General features: G+C 40.9%; 1 protein-coding gene across 12 annotated transcripts in view; it reads left to right on the forward strand.

The window, feature by feature from the left end:
• Positions 1-23599, forward strand: part of ATXN7 (ataxin 7) — a 212165-nt gene extending 188566 nt beyond the window's left edge. For 11 of the 12 annotated variants that reach the window (XM_053291777.1, XM_053291780.1, XM_053291776.1 and 8 more), the window contains 8 exons: positions 977-1235; positions 3499-3734; positions 9826-9908; positions 11197-11462; positions 14819-15017; positions 15506-15627; positions 17052-17997; positions 19796-23599. In XM_053291777.1, coding sequence (XP_053147752.1) covers positions 977-1235; positions 3499-3734; positions 9826-9908; positions 11197-11462; positions 14819-15017; positions 15506-15627; positions 17052-17997; positions 19796-19813 — 2129 coding nt within the window. In that variant the 3' untranslated portion in view covers positions 19814-23599. Of the gene's footprint in view, positions 1-976; positions 1236-3498; positions 3735-9825; positions 9909-11196; positions 11463-14818; positions 15018-15505; positions 15628-17051; positions 18004-19795 lie in introns of those variants that run through there. The other variant, XM_053291784.1, reaches the window with a different exon arrangement.
• The last annotated feature ends 1576 nt before the right edge of the window (positions 23600-25175 follow it).

Genomic DNA, 25175 nt, shown 5'->3' on the forward strand with positions numbered 1-25175 from the left:
TGGGGGTACTACTGGACCCGGCTCTGCTCTTGGAGGCTCAGGTGGAGGCGGTGGCCAGGGGTGCCTTTGCACGGCTTCGGCTGGTGCGCCAGCTGCGTCCCTTTCTCGAGAAGGCAGATCTGGCCACAGTTACCCACGCCTTAGTCACGTCGCGGCTGGATTACTGTAACGCGCTCTACGTGGGGCTGCCCTTGAAGAATATCCGGAAACTGCAGCTAGTGCAAAACGCGGCAGCGAGGGTGTTATCCAGAGCTGCCCGTTGGGAACATATCAACCCCATTTTGAAAGAGCTGCACTGGCTACCGGTTCGTTTCCGGGTCCAATTCAAGGTGCTGGTTTTGACCTTTAAAGCCCTAAACGGTTTGGGCCCAGGGTATTTGAGGGACCGCCTGCTCCCAAGGGTTGCTGCCCGCTTGACGAGGACATCTGAGGGGGCCCTGCTCCGGGTGCCGACAATGAGAGAGGCCCGGCTGTCGTGCACTCGGGACAGGGCCTTCTCTGTTGCTGCCCCCAGACTCTGGAATGCTCTCCCAGTGGTCATTCTCTCCTCGGACTCCATCATGGCTTTTAGAAAGCTTGTAAAGACTTGGCTTTTTACCCAGGCTTTTACATAATCGTTTTTACTGCTGCTTCTGGGTGTTTTTATTTCTTGTATTGTTTTATGCCTGTTTTTATATGTTTTTATACTCTTAGCATGTTGTTTTTATTGTGTTTTTATTGTATGTTTTTAACTTTTGTAAACCGCCTTGGGGCTATATTTTAACGAAAGGCGGTATAAAAATGCAAAAATAAATAAATAAATAAATAAAGCAGAAGATAAGCAGCAGTAAAGAGGTGAGCACTCAGTGATTTGTATGATCACATTTCTGAGATGCCTCACAAAGTAGTGCATTGAAGCAAGGGAAGTTGCAGCTTGCTTGGAAACTCTCTCCATGTTCTAAGTGGTCACTTACACCCTCCTATTGTCTCTTTCCAGAAAGAAGACACAGTTCCGCCAACAAGCCGCCTTTAACCTCTCCCTCCCCTTCAGTATTTTCCCTCTTTTCGTCTCTGTCTTCAAAAAGCAAAGGTAGCAGTGGAGGTGGGAGCAGTCGCCCATCCAGTGGTGGAGGTGGGGGTACTAGTGCATCATCGTCATCCAGTACCAAGTTGTCAAAATCATCCAAAGACAAGGTGCAAATCAGTGGAAACAAGTCAGTGCATCTGGTACATAGCAAAGGTCCCCATGAAAAAATGTGAGTATGCCGTTGTAAAAGAAACCTTACAAAGTTTTAGCACTGTCAGAATACTAGCACTTTAATATGTGTATCTTTGTGTTTGAAGGTTTTACCTTATTTTAAACTTTCCATCAATTGACTAGGACGCAGTGCCTTTCCTTTTCTTAATATTAGTCCTAGTATAATGGTGTATATGCACAGAAATTTATGCTAACCATCTTGTTTATATTTTAAACCATCCTGAGAGGCTTTTCATCTAAAGGGCAGGAAAAAAATAATGGGTAGCATCCCAACTAATACTTCTGCTTGTGTGAATCGGTGGGGATTTCTACCACCACCCCTGCAACCCCTGAAAAACTGCTTCAGTCCTATTTGAAGGCATATTTTGGGGAGCACAGTGGGCTACAGAGGGAAAGGGGCATTGGTGAAAATCATTCCTCCTCCCTAGCAGGAGTAGAAAATCTTCCGTGAGCAGAAGTTTGAAATGCTACCCATCTGGAAGTCTGGATGGTACCCATCACAATCATGGATAAATAAACCTAGAGTTTGAAATTAGGATGTGCCACTAAAGCTAGATTGGAAACTATATCAGTGTTAACGTTTGTGCAGACATAGTACTACACCAGGGTTCACATGGAAGACAAGAGGAAAAAGGGGCAGGGAATGTGTAGGACCATGAGATGTTTCCAGAATGTTATGTCTTCATTGATGCAGAACATTGGCATTTCAGTTGATGGGTTTTGATTCAAAAATGGATCACAACCCAACCTAAGAAAGTGTGTCCAGGACAGTGTATTACAACCCTTTTTTGTTTAATTTTTGAAGAAAAAGAAAGTGAGAAAAAAATCTGCATATGTGATTGGAGGGCGGTGTGGGGTGAGGGGATTAGGTCACGAATTGCAAATTGAGGATCAATGTGGATCCTGAGTCTTTGACTACTGGATTAGACTGTCAGGGCAATCGATTGTATTTTATATTGTATGTAGGAGAAATTGTGTCAACATTTCCTTAATGTCAGAAGTGTTTTTGAGGAGATAGTATTAAGCGGAAGATCTGTTAGATTTACCTCCTATGTCTGAGTTACACAATTTCAGGCTACGAAAATGCAATGAGCAGAATCCAGACTAGTGCTTCACAGGCATAACACTATTTTGGTAGCATAAGTAAGTCATGTGAAGAAAGTAATCTCTGTTCTAGACCAATTCTTGCATTAGCGGAAGATGTTGCAGTACCTCTTACTTAACAAAGGGGCACTAGAGAATTATTGCACAACCGTTTGCTCAACTTCTATAGCTGCATGGGGGCACAACAATCTCATATGTGTCTCAGAAAAGGTTTTTGAATAGCAGTTGTGCAACATTGTGAAGCAGTGCAAAACATTTAGAGGCACACATTTCCTTGCATTATGCAAGCATCACACTAGGTGGTTCCTGTCCAATGTATACATTTTGTACAAAGGACACCAGAAATGCTGTTCAGATTCATTATGGGTTATGGTGAGGCTGGTTGGTTTTAGCCTTCTTATTAAGTTATGATAATCCCCTAGATAAAAGATTTTTATCCTAAACATGTTGGGTCTATTAAAGAAAACAAGCATCTCAGGGGCCACTCTTTTGCTTCCTTGGTGGTGCCTCCACCCTTCCTGTTTCCTTTTTGGTCTTATGGGCTGTAACCAGAAAAAGTCATAACTTTTTCAGACATAAGTCTTGTTGAAATTAATGAGTTAAGTTAGTCATGACTAATTTAGATCCTATTGATTTCAGCCCTCTAGATTTAAGAAAACTTCCAGGTAACTGAGCTCTGTGTTACAGATCTGTGAAGAACAACAATAAGAGTAAAACACTCTTACCATATACTTTTAAAGTTGTGCCGCCAAGTCGGTGTCAATTCCTGGCAACCACAGAGCCGTGTCATTTTCGTTGGTAGAATACAGAAGGGGTTTACCACTGCCATCTCCTGTGCAGTATGAAATGATGCCTTTCAGCATCTTCCTGCATCGCTGCTGCCCAATATAGATGTTTCCCATTGTCTGGGAAACATACCAGCAGGGATTCAAACCAGCAATCTCTTGCTCCCTAGGCAAATTACTTCCCTGCTGCGCCATCAAATGTCCAAATATTCTGACAGAGTGTTTGGAACAGAGAGAATTATACATTTTTGAGTATGATGAAATGAAGAGCTAATTTGGAACTAAATGTACATTCGATATCAGACAGAGACCATAAGAAATGCTTTACTGTGAAACTTATATGTGGTCTTCCATTATATTTCCCACGTACAGCATGCCTCCATCTGTCAAAGTGGAAAAAATACATCCAAAGATAGATGGTCCAACCTGTTCTACTACTGTGAGCTCCTCAATAAAGACTGGCCTTAATCCCTCAATACCAAAGCCACCCTTGCCTTCCCCTGGACAGATACTGAATGGTAAAGGTCTTCTTTCTGTGCCTCCATATTTGGAAAAGAAACATGATGAGACTACAAATAATAGGAAATTCTTACACACAAGATTGTCACGTAAGTAATTCTTGGAAGACATTTTTTGTTTGAGTGTTTAAATTACCAAGATAATATGCAAGAAACGCATTGAACACTAAGAGCATTATATAGCTGCTAAATGCCATAGTGGTTTTTTGTTTTTTGTTGAGGTTCTGGCCACAGTGTGATGGCATTCTGTACATGCAAAAGGGCTATTCCACTTCCCTTTTCTGGTGGATAGCCTCTTCTGCCCCACCCCATTGTGGAGGCCCTCTGGTGTAGCACTCGCTCATGCACAAAGGGCTGGCACTGGAAAGAAAAAAACTAGGACTTGGGTAAAGATGTGAGGGCTGAGCAGTGTTGCGGGGAGGGTTAACAGGAAAATTGAGAGGGAAAAGTTCTCAGAGGCATTATTTTAAGAGAGGGGGAAAATTTTCAGAGGCATTTTTACAACTTTTCCAGTGGAAAAAATGAGAAATTTGGGGAAACATTGAAATTAAATTGCTGCTTCATTTGATGAATGAAATGTTTTTTAAGGCAAGATCTGGATCATGATCTATTGCATTCATAATAGTGGGTTCTGTGCCTGCACAGGACCATTTGAGCAGAATTTGTTATCTCCTCGTGGTGCCTAGTCCCGCCCCTGCACGTGGTGCAGTTCCATTATTTTTGATGGTTAAGCGCTCTTCCATCTGACCGCCTTTGTGTTGGTACTCGGCAATGTGGCTCCTCGAAATCGAACATTATCTAGAGAAAAAGCAATATATTTAGTGAAATTCACCCTCTTGACTACGATTTTTCTAAATGAATTGAACTAAAAACGACTGATCGGACGAAAGAAATAGCTTTGACCTGGACCACTGACACTTCTTTCAGTTAATGGATAAGTGCATTAAAAACTATAGAGAAGGGAAAAGTGCCAATTTTTAAAAAGTGGCACTTTTTTAAAGTGCCTGTGCTGCAAAGGGAAACTCCCTTAGGCAGATGATCATGATTTGTGCTTGCTGTGTTTGTGTGAGGGCCACAATGCCTCTACTTGTAAAATCTGTTTAATGTTTTGGCACCAAACAAGAAATAACTGCACACTCCATTTGAGGGCTGCGATATATGAGAATGTAATGAGACCGGGAACTCCAATGCCGTGATCTCCAGTGGAAACGCCCATACTGTTGACCTCAAGAATGGTGTTGACATCGGCATCGAGGACTTCATCGAAAGGGATCATTGACATCAGCGTCGGATGCACACTTCAAACACCCTAAGCCCACGTCTGAGGGTGAGCACCAAAGGAAGCAGTTATTGAAGCACAAGGGGCACAATGTCAAAGGCAAACCTCCTCCTAAAAAACACTGCAACAAGTGCTTGAAGTCCAAGACCGCCACAACGTCGGAGACAACTTGCTCGACGCCCTCCCCATCAGGGTTGCATTTCCCCATCAGGGCAGCAGGCATTTCCCTTTGGGATTGAGGGGATGCAACATCTCCTGCCCACCTTCCTGACCCCAAAATGGACCCGACGTCAGCCCCACAACACCAGAGAATGTCTTCTATATTGACGCCTCAGCGTCGAGACAAGTCTTTGTCTCCGGCACTGACACCAGTGCAATCCCTGTCGCCCTCGACATTGAGGGACTGGGAAGGGACTTCTGCCGCATTCTCACCTACCCTCGATATCGATTACGATGTTGAGGACATGGAAGAGGCTCTGGGGTCCGGAGATGCTCAGAGGCTAATGCAGCTCCTGGATTCCAATGAGAGCACACCATCAACATCTACATTTGAAGTTTCATAACACAGGGCTTAGATGATGATGGGGATCTGGATGATGCCCCATTTCCCTAAGACCACGACCTCAATTCCAACTAACTCCACTCTCCTCAGCATTCCAGCCACTGCAACCACATGTGACAGTAGGCATGTTGTCTGCAATGCAAGGCGTGACTGGACATATTTGGAAAATGCCTAGGGATTACACCATGGCACACGGTTTGCAACCCGGTGCTGGAGGGGGCAACGGAACACACACAGAGCCTCAGTCACCCGGGCTTCCATATGATTACTATGAGTATAAACACTGAATATGAGAAACAATTTGATGGTCCCGATAGCGACACAGGTCACTCCACCTAGGGATGGGGCCGCAACACATCCTTAGACAGTGCACTTCTGTGGCTACACAGATGGTGGATAAACATCATAATCCACTTGTATGGACATAACCAACTCAAACGGCAGTGCAGACAACGTCCTCAGCAACAACTCCAACTCAATCTGCACCCAAACCGAAATTGACAACAACCCTCAAGAGGAAACAACAGGCCAAACAGATGATTATGAATTGGATACCTCAAAAATGAATTCTGCATCATCGGAACACCCTGATGATCCACCAGGTTCAATGGTTCCGGGGACAAATATATCACCAAATGGAGAGTTGCCTTCTTACTACCATCAGATTACAGAGATGGCTAAGGCTCTAGGTTTGGAGCTCAAGCAACAAACTTAGGATCTAGAAGACCTGGTATACAATTTCTTAAATTCCGCATCTACGAATTAACTGGTTTTCCTACCCAGGCTGCTGGTCATTAGATATGAAATCGGCATGGGATGTCCTCCAGACTTCCACTCAGACTTCGAAACGTTTGGAAAACTTATACTGGATACAAGAGGAGGACAACGACAACCTAGTGAAGCATCTGTCACCGAACTCCTTAGTAATCGATTGCACGTCTTCCTCAAAAACAGGAAGGCGCAACACTACCCTGGGGAAAACAGAGGGACATATGTTGGATTAATTTGGCCGCAAATCTTACTCTAATGCATGGCTATCTTTAAAAATTGTGAAGTACATGGCATGTTTTGCCAAGTACACGCACTCCCTTTGGGATGATCTTTTCCATGAACAGGCTGCTCTTTCTCCAGCGGAGTTTCTGGAACGCTTCAACGACATATACTCTAAAGTGACTTTACTCATGAGACAGCGAATGGCAAATGCGAAGAACCTGGAGGAGACCGAGTCACAACTGCTTGCAACTGCTGTTGCATTGCGCAGACATGCTTGGCTGTGTTGGGCGACATTACAACATGTAATGACTGGATGTGTTACTGCTGGCTGGCTGCAAAGGACAGAAGCGAGTTAGCTATACAGATCTCCATAGACCTTGGGCATCCAGGTCAACTGGAAAAAATCCCATCTGGAGCCTGCAAAGCAGATACGTTACATAGGGGCTGTGCTCGATGCACAAGCACAAAAAGCATATCTTCCACAATCACACTTTCAGCATATCTGCTAGATGGTCATGAACTTTTGGAATGATGCAGTACAGAAGGCACAGGAAGTCCAGAGACTTCTGGGTCTAATGGCTTCTTGCACCTCAACAGTGCATTATTCGAAGCTCCGTCTCAGGAAGCTGCAACTGTGGTATCTGTCTGTATTCAGACCAAGTGTGAACAGCTCCCACATGCTCCTGACACTCCCATTCTTGGTCCTGGAATCTCTCCATTGGTTGACCAAGGAAGACAACATTCTGACAGGGATGGAGTTTCGAATGCGCTGACCAATACAGTGGGTCACAACAGTGGGTCACAACCAATGCAGTGGGTCACACCTCTCTGAGGCGTTGGGAAGCACACTGTGGGGAACTCTAAGCACTGGGCCTATGGACACCACAGCAGCAACTGCTGCATATAAATTTATTGGAACTACTAGCAGTATTCAATTCCTTGCAGTCATTCCAATGAACTCTAGGAGGACAAGTTGTCCAGATACAACTGGACAATACCATGGCTATAGCATACCTGAACCACCAAGGAGGGGCAATGTCCCGATCTCTATGCCAGTTAAACCAACAGATCTGGAACTGGAGTATTGCACAGAACATGTCATTGGTGACAATCCATGTAAAAGGTGTGGAAAACACACTGGCAGACCACCTGAGCAGGTCACAAATAACCCAACAGTATCACGAATGGGAACTAAACCCAGAGTATCTCCAGATCATATTCAGGGTATGGGGAACACCGGAACTGGATTTATTCATAACTGCATGGAAAAAAGTGCAAGCATTATTGCTCCAGAGTGGGCATCGGCCACTACTCCTGCTACTGCTGCGTCTTCTGCAGCATGTGAAAGACACTGGTCTATGTTTAAAAATATACACACCAAATTAAAAAGTAAGCTAGCCTGGGGAGAGTAGAGGAGCATATTTCAATCCATGCAGATATTTAGTTCTCTGAAGTCCATGGAGATGAAAATGAACATTCAGAATTGGAAGCTATTGATCATTCAAAAACTGATTCTGGTTAGAGAGAGAAACTTTAAATGTAGTAATTTTCAAGGCTATGTTGTTGTTTGAATGACATGATACAAGTTTTATGTGGCTATTTTGTTCAGAATTATTATGACACATTGTAGCCCTATTCACATGTTATGTTTAGTGCATGTATAATCTCTTTGTAGTGAATGCATGTTCAGATATGTATACACATACAGTTATTCACACATTATGTTGAATATGCATACTGCATGTATAGGAGTGCACTTGCCAATCTCCCCTTCCTCCTGGAAGCTCTCCAAGTAGTGGCAGAGAGGATCTGTGCTGTCCTGGGGGACATATTTGCAGGTGACACAGAACATTTCCTGGAGAGGAGGCCGTCAACAAAAAATCAGCCCCTAACCCCATACAAATGCCCATGCTTCTTTAATTGGGAATGGAACAGCTGCATGTGTGTATGTTTTGCTGCACAGGTGCAGAGTCAAGATGTCAGCATTTGTGATAAAGTAAACTTAGATTTGATAAAATAAATGCATATATTTCCCCCCAAGTTAGGAACATAGGAAGCTGCCATATACAGAGTCAGACCATAAGTCCATCTAGCTCAGTATTGTCTACACAGACTAGTAGTGGCTTCTCCAAGGTTTCAGGCAAGAATCTCTCTCAGCCCTATCTTGGAGAAGCCAGGGAGGGAACTTGGAACCTTCTGCTCTTCCCAGAGCGGCTCCATCGCGTGAGGGGAATGTCTTCCAGTGCTTACACATCAAGCCTCCCATTCATATGCAACCAGGGCAGACCCTGATTAGCTTAGGGGACAAGTCATGCTTGCTACCACCATACCAGTTGTCCTCTGTAGGAGGAGAAAAAAGTTCATTTTTCTGTTCTCTGGGGAAAACTCTTTGTTTCTGTGGCTGGTGGTTAGGCACACAAGCAAGTAGATAATGAGTAGTTAGTATTTTACTTGGAAGAATATTATCAACCTAAAATGTAAGTAAGTTTTTTAAAAGCTTCTCTTGTGAACCCAGTGGAATAGAATCCTTTTAAGGTGTAAGAAATAGCCAGTTTAAGCCCTAGATATAGGGCAAGATCCAAAGGAGTGCCTGCAGTTGGGTTTTTATTCAACAGTTTTCATCCTGGAAGCTTTGATGATTGATGAGACAAGCCCTGAATAGTGGGGTTGATTCTTTTGGCTGGGGGAGCTGCTCTGTTGAAAACTAGAGAAAAGTACTTACTCTGAACATGGTTCTTTATGCACATAGAAGGTCCTTTCCAGCATAATCTTTGTGAAAATCTGTGGACAGTAGTCATCAGATTTTGCCAAGCATAAACATAAACAGTTAAAGAAAAAGGCACTGTGTTATCAGACACTATGCCTGCTCCTTTTTCTTAATCTTCAGTATTTGTGAAATCTGAAAAGGATTCTTCTAATTTAAGATTGTCTTTCTCCTGTTTCTTTATTAATAGCATATATAATATGTAACTGGTTTGCTGAATTTAGGATTAGAGGATGCTTAAATGTCTAGTGAATACCATATTGCAATAACACTAGACTATTACAAACTCTTTTGTAAAAATCACATGGTACTATTCCATTTTTAACTGCTTTTACTCTTAATTCATATTTCTTTATAAGAAGAATGTATGAGGGACTTTCTCTGAAGTCTGTTGCATGGATTCTACTTCAGAATAGGGCCTTAAGTTTAAATCAGTCCAACAGTTTAAATGTGTTACCAGTAATATCTAGAATATCTTTGTGTATCACATTTGAAAGCAATTTTGTGTTTAATTCTGCATTTCAGTGAACAGATTACATTTACAGCCATAGTTTGTATAATAGGATTTCTTTATATTTAATAGAGAGAGAATTTGATCCTGATATCTACTGTGGTGTTATTGACGTGGAAACTAAGAAACCCTGTACTAGGTCTTTGACATGCAAGGTAGGATGCTTTCCTAATAAACTAACTTTTATGAAAATCGGATCAAAGTAACTTTGCTCACTCAGACAAGCCTTAAAAGCAACTTAGAAGCTAGTAGAAAGGTCAGCTCTAGGCTGCAACTGAAAGAAATTCTGGAATTTCAAAGTTTTCATCAAACTGTATTCAAATTGTGTACATCACCTAGAGATACACATATCAGGTGGTATATAAATATGATACATACATTTAATTTAATTTAAATAAATATTCAAACCCTAAAGTTGCTTCTATAAGTGCTCATCTGATGATGAGCACTTAAAAATGAGCTCATCTTTAAATCCAATTGCATCCTCACAAGTCCTTCCCTATTGGAGCATCCAAAGGTTTGCAAAATAGTTTTGGTTACTTATGGGTTTTTTGACTTGAGATATGAAGGGAATACCGTAAGAAATTCTGATGAAAAGGATTGAGACTTAGATACTGGTGAGCATAAGAAATTGCTGAATTTTAAGCTATAAGTTGGAGAAACTGTCTTATACGATTTTTGTTTTGTTTTATTTTGAGTGGCCACAATGTTGTCTTAGCCTACTAAACAAGCTAATGTTGCATCTTTTCTGATATTCCTTGTTATCTTGGATAATTTGAATCTGTGACTGGAATTAAATTCAGTTTTCAGCCATATAGCCCATAACTCAAGATATTTATAGCTAAATTCAGCAGAACTATGGATTTCACCCTTTGATTGCTGCCTTTCATTACAGTGAACAGTTGTTGTATTGTCAACTGGGGAAGCACCAGCTATTGTAAACTAAACAAAAAGGCTTCTCACTGAATGCCAGTACAATATTTTTGTTGGCTATGCATGTGCCAGGTATCTCAGATATGTGTAGTGGAGCAGTGAAACTCCTCTTCCCCTTTTCTTCCCAAGAGCTTGATACTCCTCCTCCAGTCCCATCCTAGATTCCCAGAGTTGGTCAGAGCCCCTGTCATCAGCAGTTCTTTCAATGCTGCTTCCTTCAACACCTGCTCCAGACTGCACTGCATCCTCCAGAGCTGTGCAAGCAGAACATGTCCAATGGAGCTACATTTTGGGGGCTCACATCTTCTTACAAGACATCTAGGCCTTTCACTCACCTGGAAATACAGATTTACAAACAATATCCATACTGGGCATTTAGAAAGATCTCCACTAATAGTCTGCCAAGCCCAATTATCTGTATTCTGGGCTTACTAGTATAAATGTGTGAGTTTAATTTTCACAATTCTTCCTTGCATTGGAGTAATATGTTTTTCTTTTGATGATTTGCAGACACATTCCCTAACTCAACGGAGAGCTGTACAGGGTCGAAGAAAACGATTTGATTTATTATTAGCTGAGCACAAAAGCAAAACCAGGGACAAAGAATTACTCCGCCATTTGGATCATCATCAGCAGATACCCCCTCTCAGGGAACCACATCCCTCACCTTCAAGAACTTCCCAGGAGCTGCACCAAAATTCTCATGGAGTTATTCCTACAGAATCAAAGCCTTTAGTACCTAATAAACCCAAACCTCACACCCCCAGTCTTCCAAGGTAAATAAAATCTGAACATCAATATTTTGATGAACAAACTATTAAATGTAATGATGTTCAGCAAACACTTGCTCATTTACGACCCATTCTGCAGTTGGGAAGCATAATGGCATTAACAAGTGATGCTGAATGATATAAATGCCAAGTAAATTGAAAAAAAGATCTGGCCAAAGACTCCATTTTGTAGGGGAATCTTACACCTTCTAGAAAAGGGGTAAAAGGTACAAAAATAGATACCAGGAATTTCAGTGTGCCTTTTCTAGAAGATGTAAGAAATATTTAAACCTCTGTAATTAATGTTCCTTAAAATTACATTAACAAGAAACACATGGTGTAAGCTTTTCTGGCAACCTGTATAAGATAAATGTGAGGAAGGACTGTTAAGCCAACTTGCAACGGATTAGTTATCCAAAGCTGAGAGATATGTGACTGGCCCAGAGTCACCCAGTAAGTTTCATGGTTGAATGGGGATTTGAACTCGGGTCTCCCTGGTCCTAGTCCAACACTCTAACCACTGCACCGCACTGGCATAGAGAAATGTACATTGTGAACAGACAGTACACCCCAAGGACTATTCACTCAAGGAACAAGTTAGTGGAAGAAATGACTGTGTGAAACAGCCTCCTATGATTAAGTGCTCTTTTTGCTGTGTTATTTAAAATTGCTTTTCTTAACATCATAAGACACGCTCAGTGTTCCCTCTAAGGCATGCGCACATGCCTTCACTCACTAGTTTTTTTATGTCTGTTCAGTTAATTTTAGATCCCGCTCAGGTTGAATCAGGAAGGCCCCATTCTGAATGCATGTATGCACACACTGCCTTGATCCTGCCCAGAACAAAACTCATTCCGCACACAGATGAAAAAAAATAGAGAGAATACTGGACACACTGGCAAACATTTCTTAAAAATAAATTTGTATACATATATGTAAATAGTGAACCTCCTAGCCTCATGGGTGTTACATATTTTGATGATATGTTGTTTTCTGTAAATTAAAACCATTTTTTAATTTGAAATTGGAATATAGGTACCCCTAGTTATCCACGGTCCCAGCAGTTGTGGTTTCACGTGTCTGTGGTTGGGTCATAGGGACCCTTTTTTTTTAATTTGTTGGGCGAAAATAGGGTTATTTTCACCTATCCATGGTTCCTGAGTGACTGGAAATGACTTCTGGCATAATTTCCTGCTGCCATTTTGTGGCTCTTTTCCGCTTGCCCACCCCCCAAAAAACACCCTTAAAAAAGAAAAATATTGGAGGTTTGGGGAGGCAGAGCTGGAGAGCAAGGTTCTATGCTTCTTTCTGCCCCCAAGCTTTTTCTTGCAATTTTCAGCACACTTCAGTGTGCTTAGGTACCTAACCCCCCAATCCCCATAGGGTTAAATTCTCTTTATTCACGGTTTCATTAACCATGGGAATGGAACCCCCACATATAAAGAGGGCCTATTGTACAGTTTAGTTTCACAAATAATTTTTGAGATATAAAATAACAATTACTGGTAAGTTTTAGAACTACTGTTCAGATTATCCCCCTAACAAAAAGTGAGACCACAAAATGTGTGGGGTTTTATCAAGCTGGGCAATAAATTATCTCTATAACTGTGGCCTTTTCCCTGCGTTTCAGGAGCTTAGGGTTTAGGTTCGTCTCTTTTCTCTCCTGTTCCCAGTTTTAGCTACAACAACTCTGAGAGATGGTGACTGACCAAAGATCACCCAGTCAATTTTATTTAGTGGAGATTTGAACCTGTGGCTCCCTGATCCTTGTCTGATTCTAACCACTGGCCTTACTTTCTGGTTTATTCCTAGTGCAGTAGTAGTCCCTCTTGATTTTCAGTGGACAGAGTATTAATTTCACAATTGGCCTTGGCACTTGTTGCAAGCATAGGTTGGTGATGTGGAGTCCTTAGTAGCAAATAAGTGGTTAGAAATACTATTGGTTCACAGTAAGTAGGAATTGCTGATAAGTTGCTGCTACTACTATGGCTACTGTAAATATTTATATACCGCTTTTCAACAAAAGTTCCCAAAGCTATTTACATAGAAAGTAAATAAATAAATAAAGATCTATCTCTGTCCCCAAAGGGCTCACAATCTAAAAAGAAACATAAGATTGACACCAGCAACAGCCACTGGAGGGATGCTGTGCTGGGCAAGGATAAGGCTAGTTGCTCTCCCCTTGCTCAATAAAGAAAATCACCACTTTTTAAAGGTGCCTCTTTGCTCAGTTAGCAAGAGAATGTTGTGTGACAGAAACTTCATCAGAGTGCGTGATTCCTTTTGCTGCCAGAAAAGTTAAAAAGAAATGAAAGGGAATGGATCCCTCCATGTTGTCTCGTCCATCCTTGGATATTACATATTTGGCTAGACAGTCTACTGGTTTTAAACCACTATGAATGTTTTAATGTCTTTCTGCTGTTAAATTGGTTTGCCAACTTCTTTGGCCAATTTCTGTGAGTTTGATTTCACGTATATACAACTTCTTAAATCTGTTAGCTTTTATGAAATGCATAATCTTTGAAATAATGCATTATTAGGATGAACCTATGCCATATACTACACCAGCCAGCGTGGTGTTGTGATTAGAGTGCTGGACTAGGACCGGGGAGACCCGAGTTCAAATCCCCATTCAGCCATGATACTAGCTGGATGACTCTGGGCCAGTCACTTCTCTCTCAGCCTAACATACTTCACAGGGTTATTGTGAGGAGAAACTTAAGTATGTAGTACACCGCTCTGGGCTCCTTGGAGGAAAAGCAGGATATAAAATGTATATTATTATTATTATTATTATTATTATTATTATTATTATTATTATTCTGGGCCAGATCAGGCAACTCAGTGAATGGTGGTTTGTGGTGTTATGACTGTGACCCAAGCTCCTTTGAGTCTGTGTGCTCCTCTTGCCCCAGAGTTTGAGCTCTGGCTCACTTCCTTTTTATCTGTGGATTTAAAAACCACAGTAAAACAGCATCTCTGGGTTTGGATGACACACTGAGCTGTTATAAACTAACCAAGTTGTTAGTAGTGTGTAAGCAGAGGATATGTGGGGAATGGGAAGCATATGTGGGTTCAAGTGACTTTGGGTCACATTCATAACCCAACAAACCGTGGTTTGTTTGTGTCCCTCTGAATCAGGCTATTGGTCCATCTAGTTCAGTGTCTTCTACATTGAATGGCAATTTCTCTCCAAGATTTGAGAAGTCTATCCCAGTCCTTACAGGGATTGAACCTGGGACCTTTGGCCTGCAAAGTGTCCACTCTGTCACTGAGCTATGACCCCTCAAAAATTCATCTATTTTTTTCAGCAGAGTTACAAATCGATGTTGTATTGATTCAATCATTCTTCTTTTATGAAGGCCTCCAGGCTGTCCAGCCCAGCACAGTGGGAATGCCCCAAGTGAGTCTTCAACAGTTCACGAATCTCCACACGCTCCCTTACCTGCAGCGGATCCTGCATCTCGGTTATCCAGTGATGAGGGGGAATGTGATGAAAAAGAAGAGCCTGTTGAAAAACTGGATTGTCTTTATTCAGATCATCATCCTCAGCCAGCTGCGGTATGTTCCAAGTTATACTTTCTTAGAAGCATTTGTTTTTAAGTTCGTGAATTAGCAACAGTTTATTTTCTTGTTATAGTATCTTCAGGGAGGAGCATTATAATATAGTTATGGATTTGGGTGTAAATAATTTGCTGCTTGAATAATGGGGCTTCATGGTTGGTCACAGTTGTAGCCATTAAAATATTCTGAGGGCACAAGAAGCTGTTTGGGAGACTCTGCAGAGAAACTGAAAGCTTTCATTTTAGCACTGGAATTCTAACAGGAAATCAGATCTCTAGACAGTGAATAGGTTCCATTTGTATGCAGACCTGTGTAACGCATACTAGTTCCTTCAAATAGAAATTCCATGTTTTCATTTTCACTGTTGTAGCTACAGAAACGTAAGAATGCTTATGATGTGTTCTCCCCCACCTCCCCGTTTTTGGATTCCTTTATATATCTTCCAGTTAGAAGAATTATTAAAATCAGTGTTTTCCCCCCCACAGTTTTGCACATTTGGTAGTCGACAAATTGGCAGAGGTTACTATGTGTTTGATAAGCGGTGGAACCATATCCGATGTGCACTTAATGTAATGGTGGACAAGCATCTTAACTCTCAGATGTGGAAGTGAGTAGAAACTGAACAGACATTTATTTCTCATTCTCACCCTTCCTCCAAGAAGCTCAGAGAGCCATGCAAGGCTCAACACACACACCCCGCACCCCATCTTTTCCTCATGTTAACCCTGTGAGGTAGGTTAGGCTAAGACAGGGATTCTCAGCGTCAGGTCCCCAGATGTTATTAGACTTCAACTCCCATAATCCCCAACCAAAGGCCACTGGGGCTGGGGATTATGGGAGTTGAAGTTCAGTAACATCTGGGGGCCCGACGTTGAGAATCCCTGGGCTAAGAGATACAGATACAAGTAGCTCAATGACCTTCATGATGGTGTGGGGATATATATAATTATTGTGTGTTTGTTTATACACATAGTGTGAAGGAGGAAAGAATTTGTTTTCTTTTGCAGTTTATTAAAGAGTGAAGTTCATTAGCAGTTTCTGAAATCACAGAAAATATTTGTGATTTATCTGGACACACGACTGATGTTTATTTCTAAAAACTGCAAGTGTTAACTTGTTGAAGTGGTTCTAGATCAATGAAACATGCCATTGATTTATGTATTTATATCCTGCCTTTCTTCCATCATGGAACTCAAGGTCATATACATGAGTTTCCTAGGCAGTCACCCATCCAGGATCTGACCAGACTTAGACCTGCTTAGCAAGGTGGCTATAATATGTTCTCAGACCATCTCATGTGAGGATAACCAAACAAACTCTTCCAAAAGTACTAGTATAGGCTTCAGTCTGATGCTGTTGAAAATGGCTCCATTATGGTGGGGGTGGGTTGGGGGAGAAAATAGAGAGGCAGGCCTATCAAGTCCACTCTAAGATCACCCCATCCAAATCCTACTACTTTGTTCAAATGGAACAGCGCCTACTTATCTGCACAGCCTAGGAATGGGTGAGGAAAGGCAGGTTGTTTTGGACTAGTTCCTTATCAGATTACTGGGTGGATCTGACACGCAGTAGCCCAAGCATGGTCATCATATCCCTGAATCTTGGAGCCCATGGACTAGAATTGCTTCTTTTCATTCCTACTTTGACCTGGAAATGTATCTGCTTTGCCCATGACAATTCCTTGGCATCTGATTGATGGCAAACTGCTGGGCTTCAGAGGTAGAGAGATTTGAACACCACATGCTTTCCTCAGAACCTAGCAATCGGAGACTCTCTTAACTGAGATGTTAGTACCATGCAAAGCGGAAAGCTTGGTTAGGTTAGATGGCAGGAGAATGAATGAAGTTCTTCAGGTCATCCTGTCCAGTCATGAATCAAAGTATGTATTTGTATGGGACTGCATGCAGAAGGGTTTTGTTTATGTATATTTAGACTGTCTCTGTCTCCTTTGATTAAGCTGTCCAATTTTATACTGAGAGCAAGCAAAGTAGAATTATCCATGAAGTAAACAGCCTTATTTTGGCCCTCTAGGAAAATTCCTCCAGCATCAAGCAACACTGCATCCATACGTGCTCCGCACCGGACAAACTCAACCCCAGTGTCTCAGTACAGCACCAGTACAACAGGTTTCCTCTTACCCACCACAACTATGTCCTCGCCAGTGCTCATGACTCCTTCCTGTTTATCTCTTAGTGGCAAATCGGTACCATCACACGGGACTACGCTAAATGCCAACCCTGCTAGTTTTGGTGCAGCAGAACCTGTCTGCAATATGCAATCGAGACAAGTGTCTTCATCCCCTTCAACACCTCCAGTGCTTTCCTCAGTATCTTCACCTCTGTCCAGCAAACCTCAGAAATTAAAATCCAGCAAGTCTTTTAAGCCTAAGGAACCTTCCGCTAGCAGCGCCAACTGTAACAGTAGCAACAGCAGCGGTGGCAGCTCAGGAAAGAAGCGTAAAAACGGTTCTGCGCTGCCAGCACCTTCTTCTCATTCCACAGAGTCCTTTAGGAAAAACTGTGTGGTTAACTCTGGCAACTCTGGGGCTTCTTATCACTCGTCTGTGATGTCTTCATCCCACAGTGTTGGCCTCAATTGTATGACTAGTAAAGCTAACTCAGTTAGCCTCAAACATGACCAATCAGGGAGGGGCCCGCCAACTGGGAGCCCTGCAGAATCGATAAAAAGAATGAGTGTGATGGTGAACAGTGGCGATTCCACTCTCTCATTGGGGCCGTTCATTCACCAGTCTAGCGAACTGACTGTAAATTCGCACAGCGGGTTTTCACATTCGCATCCTTCCCTAGAGAAATTCATAGGAAAGAAAAGAAAGTGCTCGCCTGGTTCAAGCAGCATAAACAGCAGCAGCAAAGCAAACAAGGTTGCCAAATTGCCACCGGTGAACAACATTCACACTAAACACACTGGTGCAATCCCAGGGACTCAAGGACTGATGAACAATTCTATTCTTCATCAGGTATGAAATATTACTTGGGACAAATTTATAAGCAGATGAGTTACTGTACCTTGAAAAATCCCCAGTCTGAACAAAGTTTGTATTTATATGCTGAAGGAGCACTTTTTCATGTCTGGAAAGTTGATGCTGGATATCTTGTTTGTAGATTTCATGGTTGGGTCTGGTTTTGTTTTTTAACCATTTTTCAATCAACTTTTCTTTCACAAGGAATGTGACTGCATTTTTTAAAACTTTGCATTTAGAAACATGATTGTGGTTTATATTTGGGACTTGTTGAATTGTTAAAGCAGCATAGATTTCTTGTGGCATAATCTACCAGGAGTGTTCTGCACATCGAGCAGGACATTCGTGTAGTCAGCTATGGAAAGGCAAAAAGATCCTTGTGTACTTTTTGATCTCTTTCTCTCTCATAGCCAGCTGTGGGAACCCTATGGGGCTCTGCACCACAAGTGGTTGGGTAGAGCTGAGATGTGCCTAAAGCCTGTTGAAATCAATTCAAGTGCATACTTTTGTAGTAATCCAGATGACTCCATTGTAACTTAAGTGCTTTCAGTGGATCATCTAACTAAGCAGGGCATCGTGGAGTTCTGTAGTTCAGTAATTCCTAAATAGAGAATCAGCTCAACAATCAGTAGCAGGTGTCTGCTAGCAGGTTGACCTGTTACAGACAGTGGGTTTGACAACAGCACACTACAGTGAACTAAATGGAAGATGAATTCTGGGCCAGGGGAACCGCAGATAAAGCCATAGAGCAGCATTCTGGCTAGTATTTCTGCGGAAATACAAATACAGAAAACCCATGAGCAGTGATTTTCACTAAGCCCCTCTTCTTTCTGCAGCCTTCTGTGGAAATGTGTTCGTGGTCATTGGGGACCTTAAGGGCATATTTTTGGGGGAATCAGGGGGCTGTGAAGAGAAGGGGGATCAGCAGAAACCCCCCCCCCATTTCATGGACCTTGCTTTCATAAAAGTACTAGATCGGATGCTGCCCTTAATTATTTTGACAAGTAAACTTATTTAAAATATGGAACCCACTTTTGCTTTCAACATTCTGGATGACTTGCAGCTGAAGTTGAAGGTAGTTTCATGTACATTGCGAATATAACTGCATTCCTAACATCACGGAGAGTGTGGTCAAGTAGGTTCTTTCTGTCTTCCATTACAATAGAGAGCTCTAAATAGAGATATTGACTGGCTTTGATTATGTTGTGCTAGTGCTATGAAAGAAGTTGCACACTTAATTTGCAGAGCTGTGCAAAGTTGTGGTGCTCTTGAGATGTTGTGCAACCACTAGTGGAAACACATACAGGGTTGTGTAACCTATAATGCATTGTGCAGCTTGTGTAATGTATTTACCTGAATCCAGGACTATGTTTTTTCCCATTTCTTTGATGATAGAAATTGGGGGGTGAGGTATTGTCTTAAATATAACCTATATTTAACCCATATTTTTAAGATGGCCGACTTAAATTCAGGGTCATCTTGTATCCGAATAAATATGATACATGTTCTACTAGCACAAAAACTGGTCAGGAAGAGATGCTCTTTTCTTAGCACAATGTCCTTACCACCAGCACAACACTAGTCTGGATGTAGGCCAGTATTAGCAAATCTGATGGTCATAAAACAAACATAGCTGACAGTTCCAGTGGAAATAGTTATTTGACTGCACCTCCATCACTGGGTTCTGTCAAAGCATATCTTTTTGTATTCCAAGTGACAACATTGGGCGTAACTGTATTATTTGAATCATTACACATTTATTTATCCTTTTTTATCCTTTTTATTTGTGTGAAAGCCAAAGGCTCGTCCCTAGCAGTTGAAAGTACCATGGTAAGAAAAGAACTGGATTATTTTCACTACAAGCGAAAAAATCTCCATCTGGAAATTCTGGACTCCAAGATGCCTTTTGAGTTCTCCCAGCTTCCCACAGTCCTCAGGTGTGGAAATCTACTGGACTGTCACTCAATCAAGGAATTTCCCTGAAGCCATGTCTGTAGCAGTGAAGCTTGGAAATGGACACTGGATTGCCGTTCAGCCACGGAATTGTTCCTATCAGTGTTACCAGTGGTCTGGACTGCTTGCTACAAATCCTGTGAGATTTTCCTCACAAGAGTAAATAATCTTGCCACTATTTGATTTAGATTGGTTGGGCAAAAAAATGTTTGGGGAAACATTACTGTGGACTTGTTTTTCTTTCTTCTGATGGTGTCATAGGCTTACTTAATCGCCATTTTGGCACTGTCTAGTGAAAACCCCTCAAGAAGGGGGCACAATATGTTAGGCACAATTTTAAAAAAATCCCTCAAGAAGGGAATATGGCTTTAGTGTTTTATAGCAATGATCCTTGATTGGAATACAAAATAGCACAATTTAGAAACAAATAGTTGACATTTTGCCCAGCCTTTTGCAAGTAATTTGGGATAAGAAGCTGTCAGGAGTTCTAAAAAAAAAAAAAAAAAAGTGGGGTGGGAGTAGGGAAAAACCTGATTGTGGCCATCACTCTAAAAGAATAACCATGTTTAAATAATGAAATTACATGGTACAAAACAATTTTATGAGCGTCGTCGACCAAGCACATCTGTTCCACATGCTTCATTTCAGTGGAGTTTGTATGGCATTCCTGTACAATCCCCATTGAAATGAATAGAGGTTATACGGTAACAGTGTTTGGAGGAGGACTGTGCCTACTTGATTTTGAAGAGAGAGAGAAAGCTTTGATTTAAAAAAACAAAAACCCAGTTGCAAAACTCTTGAATCCCAAATTATGAATGACCTCAAAACTATTCCCAAAGAACCTATTTCTTGACCTATACTGTATGCCATAAGCCTTTGTTGTTTTGGGGTAGGGTGGAGAAAACATGCCAATTTAAGTTGGTTGTACCATCCAACCTTTAAAAAACAAAAACAAAATACAGACCTTGTAAAACTGAATCTCAAACATTTTAAAATACTGAATTCTCAGTGCTGTTTTCTTGAAAGACTTTTCAGTAAGTCGATGCCTTGTTCACACAACCAAATTCGTACACCATGTTTTCTAAAACCCACATTTTTTCTGATGACTGCATTAAGTGCCAGTTCAGATTCTGAGCTCAGTATTAAATATGCCACTTGTGTTGCCATCAGCTTTCACAAGTGCAGTCATCTTGTGAGCAAAAGAGTTTTAAAACATGCCATCCTATCCCCACATGGTCATTTTTTCCTATGAGAAACTTTATTTTTTGAAAGTGTAATCCTCAGAAGGGCTTTAACATTGTCATATGATCTGATTATTTGTAACAGTGCTAGAACTTGAAATGCACCTGGAATTTTGCATATTTCATCATGTAAAAGGAAGAGAAAGTATGAACCCCAAACAAAAAGGCATAATTCATGAGGAGTTTTCCTTCTGCAAGTCCATAAAAATGACCGGAAGTCCATTTTAATGGGTTGTATGTCTCATAGATTCAGATAGGTCATTTTTCTCTCACAATAATGACTTGCTTTTGCAGTTATCAGGTGAGGCTAGATTGTCTGAGGGCACCAGTGATGGACTCTGCTGAAACTACACTTTCAGGAAGCAAGAAAAAGCACGGCTTTTAAAAGTGGCAGCTGCAGAATGCATTGTGCTTTGAGATCCCATCAGATCACCAAGTGCTGTTTCGTTCTTCCCACTTGATAAATGTGTGGCCAAAAAGCTGACATTCATTGAGGAAGAAAACTGTTTTCTGAGTCTACTTTCAACAGGGCTTGCACAGAAGAGCTCTCTGGACCAAATTTCAGGTTAAGTTAAACTCATAGTTTTGCCCTCCGTGACTTTCCCCCCAAACTTAAATTGTACTCATTAAAGATATTTAATGCTTGTGCCGATGTCCTGATGAAAACCGTGCCCTTGAAGCTGCTATAATTCCCTGGAGTGAAACTTCTATTGACATCAATGGAAGCTTGCTTCCTAGGCGTAATAGCAGTTCCAGTGGAGTGATTTTTCATTGGGACTGTGGTGCAAGACAGAAGGGTTAAATACCCCCTCCCTATGCTTTATAGTTCTGATTGGGTTCCCTGTGGTTGTTCAAGTTTGAAAAGAGATCATGGGTGAAGGGCAGACTTCATGCTTAATGTAACATGTAGCTTGGTCCTCAATGGAATGTGCCTGTAGACTTCTGCCTTAAAAGGGCACCAGATATTGCTGAGATTAGACAATCTGAGCCTATCCTATTCATCACAAAGCCCAACCTCCCTCCCTAATATGGTGGTGCATAGCACATCAGGGATTCTAACGCTGCTACAAGCAGCAGCTGCTTGGGTTTTCTACCTGTTGAGGTTTTCAAATCAGCATGAATTTGCTGCTGGATTATTAAAACACAGTGAATCAACAAGACTCTATGCAGACAACTACAAAGCCTTGAGTTCATAAAAGATCATGGTTTGTTTTTTAAAAAAAGGGAAAATACCTTGAATGGTTATGATTATGCAAATATTAAAAATTACTGCATATTGGGAGAAGAGAAGGTTTAAACAGCCCTTCAGTGATAAAAATGCTATAAAATGTTAAAACCTCTTAATTGGCTTATTTCGGGAAGGGGGATGGGGTGGGGTGGGGACAACCAAAGTAATGTATCTGCTCTGCAGAAAGAAAAGAGACACTGGCTACATCTCTGTGTTGGATATTTTCAATCACAAGTGCAATTTGGTTTTGATAGATTTACCTTCGAAAGCTGACAAATTTTTCATAAGTTAAACCTTAGTGGCTTTAAGTACTCAAACATCTTTGTTTTGTAAAGATTATGTTGCTCTGAAAGCATCAAAGCAAGTCCAGGCTCCTTGAAAAGCATGTAGATCTCTGTAAAGGCAGTTAACTGTGCTTAGTTTTAAATGGATTGCAGCTATGGGCCCAATTCCACTGTGAATGGTCCGTCTGCATTGCAAGCCATGTTGAAATGAACGGGAGCTTCACACAAACACAGCCATGCTCTTATACAAATCTCACTGTGTTCAGTGGGGCTTATATAAGAGGCATTCCAGGATGGAATTGTGTCCTGTATCTGTTTATGGCTCATAATTCTAAACCTTACCATGAATAGAACCAGAGGATGTCTTAATTTATGCCTGCCCTCAAAGTGTAGACTTGCTTAACAATTTACACAAACAGTATTCCATTTGGGGGCTTAGTAATAAATGGAATAATTGTTTTTGAAGCTTTTATTGTCTGACAACATTCTTGTAAATAATTGAGGACTCTTCAACTTAATTTATCTTGCAAGATTTGCAGTGGCTGGGTTGTTTCTAGAAAGATTTTGGTATTAATTTAAGAGATAAAAATTTTTTATAGTCTTTCCAGCTTCTCATTATGACTCCTGCAGTTTTCTTAACCTAAAAAAATTGTTGCAATGATGAACGAAAAATTATACAAAAATAATGAATCCCATACTTTTGTATCTTTATTTTGGAATTTCTTGTTCTATTATAAATATTGAAGTATCCCTATTTCAGAAGACATATTTTGTTAATTGACTGTACATATTTAAATATGTATTTTTGCACAGGTCTTTTTTTTTCTTATATCCAGTTTTGGTACAATTGAAAATCATCTAGTATTTATTAATTAAAAAGAAAAAAAAGCAAATACCTTTTTTATAATTTGAAGTGGTTCACTGCCAAGCCAATAGTTTAACATGCCTACTTTGCAGTTTTTAAGGGATGCCTCTGTTTGGGGAGTGGGGTGGGGGAGAGTTGTGTCCTTTTTTAGTGTCTTTAGAAATGCTGGTTACAAATGAAGGCTCTGGTGTTGCAGTCTGATGTCCACAGGTGCTGCTCTTCTGAAAGGGGAGGGGAGGCTGTGGTTGCATAGGGCAGGCCTTCTCTGATAGACACAACGTTGCTTACAGTTGCCTGAGTCCCAGAAGACTACATTTAGTTGACACACACTTCTTTTCCTTTTTAGCATTTGTGCGTGTGTGTGCACAAGCGTGCACATCTGTGTGAGTCCTTTACATGGTTTAAAACTAATGGAAAAAATGAAAGTGCCTGATTTATATATCTAGATTTTAAACTTGGACTGTTTTTAAGACAGCTTCTCCTTTAAAGACTTGAATGTTCAGTTGAAAAACATTTGGAGCTTGCTTTCCCCACCTACAGATGACTTTCCATTCACAAGGGAGAAGGTACAGGGGAAAATAAAAACAAAGCAGAAAGATAAGACTGAAGCAAGTCCCCAGTTCATAAATAATGCCAAGGATTCTGGATATACTTTCCAACCAGTACATTTGAATTGTTCTTTTGTTATCAGCAAGAGATTTTTAAAAAACAAAACAAAAACAAACCAGAATGACATTATTTTGCATTACGGAAACAATAAAATTTACCTCTCAAAGCAATTTTGTAAACCACACACACAAACCACTGACAACCTCTCCTGCACACAAACCCCATTGAAATTAATGGGAGTCTCGCAAAAGCACAACTCCTTATTCATTCCAATGAGGATTGAATGGGAGAAGTTCACTGTGGGATTGTGCTCATAGTGTGATTTCAACCCATCATCTTCCGGTAAGTTGTCTTCCGGCAAGAGTTGTTATTGCCAAGGTTTCTTTTGTTTATTTCTGTCTTGGGGAAGCAGGGAGTCGCAAGGTGAAGGGAATTGGACTTGAAACTATTGTTCTGCTCTCCTTCAGCAGTAAACCAGTTATTTTAAATGCGTTGTGCAAAATATCTTTTTATGAAAGGTGATTTTTCTTTTTTCCTTAAAATTATATATATAGATATATATATAAATATGAGCACTACATAGTCAGTGAGAATGTAGGCTGTGGAAGCTTCTTGCTTTTGGAGTTGAGCCTGGCTCCATAGAAAGAGGGGGAAAAAGCAATCTCCTGTGTAAAATGTGTGAATAGTTTGATAATTTGTATACATATTCAAGAGCATCTGCTCAGAGCTGAACTTTGTGTTGGCTGCTGTATAGTACATGAACAAATGTCATGGGGTAGAAAAAATTACTTTGGATATTTAAAAGAAGAAAATAAATATATAGTCTATTTGTTTTGTAACAAGTTTCTGTAAATAAAATAATTTATACTATTTATAAGAAAAAAAGTTGTGCTTTTGCTTCATGATCAGGAAATTGATAAAAGGTTATTTAAAACAAGGCAAATTATTTAGGATGGCTTTTCTAGTACAAAACTTTTCTGCTTAATTGTGAAGAA

The sequence above is a fragment of the Hemicordylus capensis genome, chromosome 2 (genome assembly GCF_027244095.1).
Source record: "Hemicordylus capensis ecotype Gifberg chromosome 2, rHemCap1.1.pri, whole genome shotgun sequence".
NCBI classification, from domain to species: domain Eukaryota; kingdom Metazoa; phylum Chordata; class Lepidosauria; order Squamata; family Cordylidae; genus Hemicordylus; species Hemicordylus capensis.